This window comes from Anneissia japonica, unplaced genomic scaffold (assembly GCF_011630105.1).
Source record: "Anneissia japonica isolate Jap-2015-1 unplaced genomic scaffold, ASM1163010v1 scaffold287714_len2871179_cov188, whole genome shotgun sequence".
NCBI lineage: Eukaryota > Metazoa > Echinodermata > Crinoidea > Comatulida > Comatulidae > Anneissia > Anneissia japonica.
In genome coordinates this window covers 1,661,105-1,670,760 of record NW_022755542.1, presented here as the reverse complement: position 1 = coordinate 1,670,760, position 9,656 = coordinate 1,661,105, and the positions used below count along the sequence as shown (strand labels likewise).

Sequence of the window (9,656 nt, the reverse complement as noted above, 5' to 3'; positions counted from 1 at the left end):
CTACCTATGTGGTGTATTGCAAGCATTCATCCTTGTTACTTCTCCATGCAAACCTTCAAACAATATTAAATTTCCTGTCTACCATGCATGTATGAAGCTAGTTAGTTGGAGCAATGATTACTCCATAGTTATAATTATTGCAAATCTGAGATCGGAATATTCTGGAGCACAAATTTCTTATTAATGGACAGTAAACTGTCACAAACATCAAGGTAACCTAGCATTTAATCTTCTTTTTTATTCTGATGCTTTAGAGAAATACTCTTTAGCTCCTTGTGGATCTGGTTTGATCTGGAAAAAAAAAAAAAAAAAAGATAACATCAATAATTATATTTTAAATATTGTGTGACTCAGGTAGAACTAACCGCTCTAGAATTAAAGATAATGTACCATAACCCTCAAAGCAGTTTCATATTTTGAAATGATTTAATACCAAAATGTGCATATATGTTCTTTTAAAAGGCATATTTGCAGCCTTAACATAGAAGAACGCATGCAGATAATACAGTGACATCTCCAAATTACGAACCTCCCTGGTTGACTTGTTGTGGCAATGATTAGTTTTGTACAGCATAGGCCTAGAGCAGGGGTGGGCATAAAAATTGGTTGAAGGGGCAAAGTGAATTTTTTATTTAACATGTGGGGGGGGGGGGGTGCGCACTCAATCTTCAACATTTCTATTGTGCTTGCAAAACCTTCATGTAGTGCTATTATACCAATTTATTCTCAGTTTTAATTTTACTTTTTAAAGACCATTGGTTTCAGGCTGTTAAAAACAAGTGTTCTCTCACCAGAGATGGATGGCGAGCTTCACCCATATGGTATATAATATATTTTCACATGCGGCCGCAACAAAATAACCGACAAGCAGCATGTGGTCTGCAAGCTGTACTTTGCCCACATGTGGTACTATAAAAAAATTTGAACTTTCCGTGTTACAAAATTGAATACTACTCAGATGGAGTTGTACATAATTGAGAGACATCACTGCACAAACTAAATTTATAGACTGATATGGACTGACAGAATAACAAACACAAAGAAATATTGTGATAGGATGCATAATTGTGTGAGGTTAAGATTTCTCTACTTACAGTATCTGAATCTGGTGTCCATCCTGCTGGACACACCTCTCCATGCTTCTGAACAAACTGGAACGCTTTGACCAACCGCAGGACTTCATCAACTGACCGGCCAACAGGGAGGTCATTTACACTTAGATGCTTTATTACTCCTTCTGGGTCAATCAAAAACAGGCCTCTGTGGAAAAAGATAAATATTTACTTAGAACTCGTAGTCATAAGTGTTACATAAATAATAAATCACAACAATTTACTGAAATTAAGTTGTATTTCAATGTAATATTGAACTTGGGGTTTTTGAGAAAAAATCTCATGATTCAAACAAGAAACACTGAGTACTGTATGGTCACTCTATCTGTAAGGGGCTCCTGGATATCAGCTGGCATTCTTGTTTTAGCTGGAAGGGTTATTCTACTAAAATTTAAACAAAAAATATATGTTCATTTTCAAACAATAATACATCAAATGAAGTAAAATGTTTTGATCAAAAACTGTAATGGTCTGCAATTTGTTAATATCAAGATCTATTTTTTATAATTGATCCAACTTCCTCCTAGATAAAAGAATGATAAAATTAAACAAATCAATCAATTTTTCCTCCTTGTCAAGGGCCACATACACCTACAAAAAAAAAAAAACAGTAGATCATAAATGGATACAATAATTAATACCAAATAAAACATACTAAAAAGAAAATTAAACTTAGAACATGATAATATAATTATATGAACAGCAGAAACTAACTACCTAGCTGTCTTCAAGTGCCACAACTAAACAAACATCCTATAGTGAAGCGGTGTAAATATATGGATGATATTTATATGTCACAAAGGTCAATTTTTTAAAGCACATAATTTATGATTATACCTGAGAGCTAGGCCTGCATCCTCCAACAGCACTCCATAATCTCTGGATATATTCTTCTTGAAATCAGACAAGAGAGGAATATTCATCTGGCCTAGGCCTCCTTCCTGCAATGATAAATATATGGAGTTTGTTATACTAAAGTTGCATATAATCAAGAATAATTTTCCGCTGAAAGCTGTTGGGCATTTATTTCATTTATTTTCTAATAAAAAAAAAACCCTTACAAAAGAAAAATGAGCATGGTTTCTAATTAGCTTTTAGGAATTTCAGAAAAAAACTTGACAAATGGATGTCTTACAATATCTAAAAACCAAAAGGATTTACTGATTATACGCAAATAGAATATGAGTATGGTAACTCTGAAAAATGACAGATGCGAGGCCATAATTCAAGATCTAAATCTTAAAAAAAACCCAACTTGTTATTTTGTAACTAAAATGGGTGAATTTGATATTATAAAGATACTTGAGCACTAACTTAGTGGACTTCTCAGTGTCGATCAAACTTAAGCTATACCAGTACCTTCCTTGGTGTATTAATCCAAGCTAAATGACTGAAGTGCGAGTCAACAGATACTCCAATCACCTCGGTGTCTAGCTGACGGAACTCTTCTGCTCGATCGCTGAACGCAATGATCTCAGTTGGACACACAAATGTACTGAAAACAATTTAAATTTTAGAGTTTGTATTGAATTTGTTTTCGAATTCAATCACTGCAAACACTAACAGTTTTTTCCTGCGTTTATACCTTCTTTGTGAATCCACCACCCTACCCACCAACCCATAACGATAATTTTAAATCATAACTAGAGTAGTCATTCCATAGAGTGTATACCTCCACTCTGTGCCTGGATACCACACAATACACAGGCCATTTATGAGCGATTCTATTATTTCTTTTTTTTCCTTTTTTTTGAGTAAGTTCAATGAACAAAAAAAAATCAACTTTCCTTGACCTTGACCTTTTATTTCCAAAACTTAATTATCTCTTTCTTAGATTATTATGTACTATTCCAATAAATTTTATGATGATCCATTCCTTAGTTTTTGCATAATCTTGGTGGAGGTAATAAAATTTCATTTTTGGCATGTTAGCACATTGACCAAATGTTTGGGTTGCAGAGAAATTTTGATAGGTCAAATGATCATTGTTTCAGATTACAAAAAAAAAATATTTTTAGACAATTTATTATAAATGTTGACAAACTTACAAGTCCAAAGGATAAAAGAACAAGACCACATATTTGCCCTGATAATCCTCTAGATTGATCTCTTTGAATCGTCCATCAACGACAGCAAGGCCTTGAAATGGTGGGGCTGATTGTTGAACATGTGCTGATAATCTGTTAGCTGAAAATCAATCAATCAGAATTTGATTATAACACATCAAATACAGTAGCAGAAAATCAGATTTGAAATGAGAATCAAATCCATGTACTGCCTCATAAAAAATTGTACAATTGAGATAAATTATCTCAGAAATTGGCCAAAAGATAATTTTTATGTGGTGCTTTATTAGACTTAAGCCTTATAAAAAACATATAGGAAAATAAATCAATATAATACATGATTTAACAGAAAACAACTATTTTTTTACACTCATTTTACTTGATACATAATTATTATTTTTTTTTTAATACAGTAGAATATTGCAGCAATCTTGGAACAAACCTTCATATTATTAGGTTTTCCTACTCATAAAACTGATAACAATCTAAAGTGAAAAAAAACAAACAACTGAAATGAAAAATACTGGTACTTTGAAATTCATGCAAGTAAGCCTACCATCAACAATAATAATATGTGTACATATTTCAAAAATACTACAGTATATTATAAGTGCTACGTTTGCTTTTTATTTAAGAATTTAGGCAACACATTTTGATATCCGACATTTTCTTAGTTCCCCCACCACCACAGTATTCAACCCCTGGGCCATCACAGATTTTCATCCGGCCTGAGACATGGCTAAATAATAATTATTTTTCCAGATATTTTTCAGTTCAGAATGCACAAGAATTTGCTAAAGAAATGGAGGCGAATTTCACTGAGCCAAAGTGTGTTACTTTAATCTCAGTACCGACAAGAAAACATTGGAACTAATAGAAACATGATCACCAAATGCAGAGTGAAATTGAAAATGCCACCAAGCTTGGCACTGTTAACAAGAGTCTGTCTTTTTCGATTAGTAGTTAGTTGAATCCAGAAGTGATGGAACTAGTGGCATTGAGAAGGGGATGACTGATAACAGATTAAGTGAGGGGCTCTGATGAGGAGATTTATAACCATTGGCAGCATCATTACAACACTGGCCCTGTCACTAAACACATACGACATCAACAAATTCTAGTTGAGGCTAATTACCATGAGCATGCACAACACGGGCACAAGAATCATAATTTTAGAATGGGATAGCAAGTACCGAGTATAGTAATTTTATCGCCGTTGCTAGGTATATGGTAGCTTCTGGATGCTAAAGGTACGGTAAATGAGTCTGACATTACAATAAACATCCAATAGAAATGCTGATATGTGCTTGATGTCATTCATTGTGTGTAGAACCAATTACAGCAGCATTCAAAATCATTAAAAAATGGTCAAGAGAGAAAATCACTTTCAGTTTCTCATAAAATATTTGTAATGCGCCCTCTGTATCGTCACAAATGACAATTCGAGAATGTTTTTTAATTGGTTTTTATTTTTTGCTTTGGTTTATTTTTTTCAAACATAAAATATATTTGAAAAAAAAAAAAACAACAGATCATAAAGTACAATTCAAATATGATACAGTATGGTTATCTATATTGTCAATTGTAAAAAAGTATGTCTGGGCGGCTAGGAACTCACCTGTTCCAGCAAGACCAGCACTCAGTAAATGGCTGACACATGGCCTACGACTACTCAATACTGCTGGTCCTGTCCACTTCGGCCCCAGGGAACCCCTTGCAACCTTTAAGCTTGTCCTCAGCAACACCTACAAAAATAAGATATATTTTGTGAAAGGTTGTTATCAAAGAGAACATATATGACAATTGGTTACCTCTAAGTTTATGTAAAGCTTATTAGACATGATTTAATACCTTGCCCAAATTAAGTGCCATGTCAACCTGCCAGCGTCTTTTTTCAACTGAAATTCTCTGATAAACAAGATCGAGTCGTCCCGCATGTGTATCAGTTTTTCTCTCATTCTATTAGTAATTCACCAAGAGAGGGCAACATTTATTGTTTTCGGAGAGAGTTGTCTTTTAGCTGTTCCATCAGAGAATTTATGTTTAAAAAATGAGTTTCTTAGAGTGTTTACCTGGAACAGCAAGTTTGATAGAGGAGTTAGATAGTATGTTTTGTCTTACCTCTTTCCATTGCAAAGAACTTCTGCAGAATGCGATTAATTGTTTAGAAGCCTAATGTATACTCTAGGCTAGACCTCAATCAGGCCTCGTCGTCCGATCCTATCTAGGCCTAGGCCTACTATAGCCCTAGTAGTAGGCCTAGGCTAGGCCGGCCTAGTTCGGGCAGGCCTAGGCCCTAGGCTAGCCCTCTTTAGGCCTATGCTGTGATCCTTAGGTCAGCTTACAGTATTTCGACCCAGGCCAAAGGAAGGGGGTTAGATTCACAGAAAGAAGGAGTATTTGTTGTACTTTCCTGATGGCCATAGTGTAGGCCAACCTAGTTAGGCCTAAATTAAATAAAGTTTATTTATTGTGCAGAGGATATGTAAAAAACCAGCTCAAATTTGCACGGAATATCCTTAGGTCAGGAAAATATGTGTGCGGAATCGTAATTGCTGCATAATTGCATTGGTTATATATTAAATTTGGTCAAAGCTTAATTTTCAGCCCTTATTTTCTGAAATGTGCAGACAGATTTCTAGGCCTTACTATACAGTCTGGCCTGATGGTGTTCTGTATTTATGCCTGATGCCATTCAATTTAAAATTCAAGTTATTAGCATTTGTTATTTATAAACAAAACTTTAGAATAGATTAATACTGAGAAATTTACATACACAATTATGATGATTCAGAAAACAAGGATATAAAAACTAAATTACAATGAAGTGCAGGTGTACATACTTTTTCATCACTAATGATGTACCTACAATCTTCTTCGAACTCCAGACTCCGACATGAAGGGTGCCTATGCTAAATTGTTCTTATTTAACTTGTAGGGGTTCCCGAAATGGAAGAATTCCCTGGTGGGAGATCTGGTTAAACTAAGGACTAAAAGTTGTTGGTTAAATTAGCTGTCTTAACACATTAAATTTTATTCTGTTGTGCATGATGTTGCCAATCGGCACTCACTTCCATGAGACAATTAATGTAAATATGAATTTGTGCAAGATGGGTTATTTTCCAGGATATTTATTTTTGCTTGGGCGAGACTTTATATACCTTCTTTCGCAAACCCGCTGCCCTCCAATATTGATATTTTTGAATAAAAATATAATTTTATTTTTTGCCAATTAGCGTACCCGCCGCCACGAAAAACTGGAAATTTCAGAAAAAAATTGAAATCTTCAAAAATAAAGATATGTATATTTCTTTATTTATATAAATTTAAAGCATTTAATCATCCCACTATTACACTGTTTACATTTTATAATAAAATTGATGGTGTGTGTTTTTTTTCTTGCTATCCAGAAAAATTACTAGTACTTTTAAGAGATGGCAGAACACTAATTGGAACCTTAAGAAGTATTGACCAATTTGGTAAGTTTTTTGTATTATATAATTTATATTAAGCTTTGTTTTAGGTGACATATACCTGTGATTTTTCCCAATGGTGTGATAGGACATACTGTAGGCCTAGAACCTTTAATCAAAGAACTTCCTATTCCTGTTTTGTTATTTACACTTAAATTAAATATTCATGTTTTGATATCATAATTTCCCTTTCAGCTAATTTAGTCCTTCACAAGACAATTGAGCGCATCCATGTAGGTAACAAATATGGTGACATTCCAAGGGGTGTGTTCGTCATTCGAGGGGAAAATGTTGTTCTCCTTGGAGAAATTGTAAGTTTATTGACATTGGTTTTTAAAATTATTATAAAGTGTAACTAAACAAGATAGAAAAGAATGAAATTTCCCCATGGTCTCATTCAATGAAGCAGTACTCCAAAAACACCAGGGGCTGAACAATACAAAATTAAACTAATATTACTACCAAAGTAAACAAACTTGTCATTGGTATGTTATTGTAGGCCACAATTAATTAATCAGCCAATCAAGTAATCAATTGCTCAACTTATATGGTATGATTCTATTATTATTCCTTATTGCTTATTGGCTTCTTCCCTAATGGGCGTCCTTTACGCCCTGGATTCCCCAATGGCATTTGTACGTTTTTTGTATGTTCTCCTGCGTACCTTAATACTGCATACCTTAATAGGCAAAGTTATCAGTAGTTATTAGGTGCAATGCAACTGACTCCAATTTGGTGGTTTAGTATGAATATGCCTCCATGGTATGATAATTTTAACAAAAATTTTTTTTTATAGAATTACTTGTATGAAAATGTGGTGGTTGTTAAGTTTCTCATAATCTTTTGAGAATATCTATATATATTTTTTTCAGGATTCAGAAAAAGATCCGAAAGTAGAGCTCAAGGAAGTGTCAATTGATGAGATATTAGAAGCACAAAGAGAAGAACAAGTTAAAAAGCAAGAAGAAGAAAAGAAAAGGAATAAAGCATTACTTGAAAGAGGACTTCAACCACATGCAGAGAAAGTGGTGGAAGAATTTCAGTAGAGGTTATTTGTTCACACACGAGCCAGCGTGTAGCGATACAAACACAATACACAAATGCATGAACAGAAAAAAAAATGGACTTAAAGTAATGCACAGCTGCAAGAATATTAAAGCATGGCTGCTTGTAAAATATGATTTATTTGAAGAATGCAGAACAACTAAAGTATAGGTGTGGCTTATTTTGCTTGGGTAGATCCGGTAGCAACTACAATATGTATCTGAAAAAGATTGTCAAGTGGAGAAGTCTGAAGGCCTTTGCTTAATACATTCTCTCAAGAAAAATACTGAGACCCTAGTTTCAGTAGCAAAAACTATGTAATCATCGCATACAAATTCAAGACACTTATTGTGGATTGAAGTATTTTAGTTTTTTTATAAAGATGTTTTATTTTCAAACCCATTTTGGGATTGGAAAAAAGAGGAGTGAGAAGGTCAAGAAAGTTTTAAATTATCATTTTATGTTATCAACTATATTAATTGGAATGCACATTTCAGGTGGGGACAACAGAAATTTGAGAAAAAAAAATAATAAGTTTAGTAAAAAAAGAAACAAAATATCTTTTTATAATTTTTTTTATTAAGTGCTAAAAAAAACTAAAAAATTACAAAGATAATCATTGAGAGTTTTCTGATTTTATTTTCTTCATTACAAAATCTTTATTTCATTAATCTCCCGAGAGGTAGCAGTTGACGTGACTCAACTGAAATGTTTATAATTCTCAACATGTTACAATTGTGGCGCAGGTGGGTTGGTAGAAGACCTATTTTGTTGGCCCATAACACAGTTATTTTTTTTTAAATATGAAATTTATCACAAATCTATACTATGCCATTAGCAGAGATGTGGAGGTGCTAAAGATAACAATGTCCTCACCTCAACCTCAAACAGTGGTGGAACTGAGGACAGTTTTGACTCCCCAAGCCAGCAACACCACCTAAGCTATGGCTTGAAAGTGATTGGAGTCCAATTCTCATGATGGTCATATCTCTTGTCGTCAGTGGAGATCTAGAATTTTTTGTCTTGTGGGGCAAGTGACAATTAGAGAGAGGAAGGATTTAGGGTGTTTATTTACCTACTGTGGAGGTCCAGCTTCATAGTTTTTGCCATTTTAATCTCATCTAAATGATTTCACACTGGTTAAGTTATTATTTTTGGCTACTGCCCGGGGACGAGCACCCTTTTTTCTACCCTTGAATAGCAAAACACACTTAAAATCAGAAGTGTGAATGACTACCTGGTAGGATGGGAATTATTTTGGAATGAAATTTTTCTAGTGCTGAAATAGATGTATCACAAGGAGCAGAGTAGCAGTCAGTAGTCATACATTGATAAATGGCAGTTATACATAGCCAATGACCACTACACCCGATGATCATCGGCCGACCTGATTCTATGGCGAACACAACGGCATGATGCCCGTGCAATGAATCGTTTTTAATGACGATCCACTCAGACTGCCCCGACAATCAGCAGGCGACGTTGTCTATTGCTCACAGGGAATACCTATTAATTATGCGACACCTATTTAGATTCTTGCTATTTGATTGGTTGATTAAAGACCACATGGAATTTTTGGTTCTATTCAATAAAAAAAATGTACATTGTACGGCAGACATTTTTTTTTTATTAATCTTCTTGCTCAGTGGCCCTTTCCGTTAAGCCCCGTCCTTGGATATTGTTGCAAAACGAATGAAAAAAACGTGTATTTCTGGGACGTGCGTTTGTAGGACACATGCATATTCCTGGTCCTGTACTTATAGGGTCAGTTGTTAAGTTTGACACTTTGTAAAGTCTATTCACTGTGATATTCACCAGATAGCCTACATAACCATCAACCTGTCCATATGACCATCCAAATTGGTAACCCTGTTAGCTAATGAATATGAGTCAGCACCCATTTTTCTCACAATCTGGTTACATATCTTACTTAAAGAAATTCAGTACACGTCATACTCTGT

General features: G+C 34.3%; 2 protein-coding genes across 4 annotated transcripts in view; one reads left to right on the top strand and one right to left on the bottom strand.

Annotated features, from left to right (window-relative positions):
* Window positions 1-5,149, bottom strand: part of LOC117123541 (peroxiredoxin-2-like) — a 9,669-nt gene extending 4,520 nt beyond the window's left edge. Inside the window, exons 1-7 of one of the 3 annotated variants that reach the window (XM_033269500.1) lie at window positions 5,030-5,148; window positions 4,797-4,923; window positions 3,161-3,299; window positions 2,472-2,607; window positions 1,950-2,053; window positions 1,095-1,260; window positions 5-291 (exon numbers count right to left, since the gene is read on the bottom strand). In XM_033269500.1, the coding sequence (XP_033125391.1) occupies window positions 238-291; window positions 1,095-1,260; window positions 1,950-2,053; window positions 2,472-2,607; window positions 3,161-3,299; window positions 4,797-4,923; window positions 5,030-5,050 (747 nt within the window). In that variant the 5' untranslated portion in view covers window positions 5,051-5,148 and the 3' untranslated portion in view covers window positions 5-237. Of the gene's footprint in view, window positions 1-4; window positions 292-1,094; window positions 1,261-1,949; window positions 2,054-2,471; window positions 2,608-3,160; window positions 3,300-4,796; window positions 4,924-5,029 lie in introns of all 3 variants that reach the window. The other 2 variants (XM_033269501.1, XM_033269502.1) reach the window with 2 other exon arrangements.
* Window positions 5,129-8,208, top strand: LOC117123542 (U6 snRNA-associated Sm-like protein LSm1). The gene is made up of 4 exons (XM_033269503.1): window positions 5,129-5,283; window positions 6,589-6,657; window positions 6,847-6,962; window positions 7,524-8,208. The coding sequence occupies exons 1-4, from the start codon at window positions 5,229-5,231 to the stop codon at window positions 7,695-7,697; spliced, it is 414 nt and encodes a 137-aa protein (XP_033125394.1). The 5' UTR covers window positions 5,129-5,228; the 3' UTR covers window positions 7,698-8,208.
* The last annotated feature ends 1,448 nt before the right edge of the window (window positions 8,209-9,656 follow it).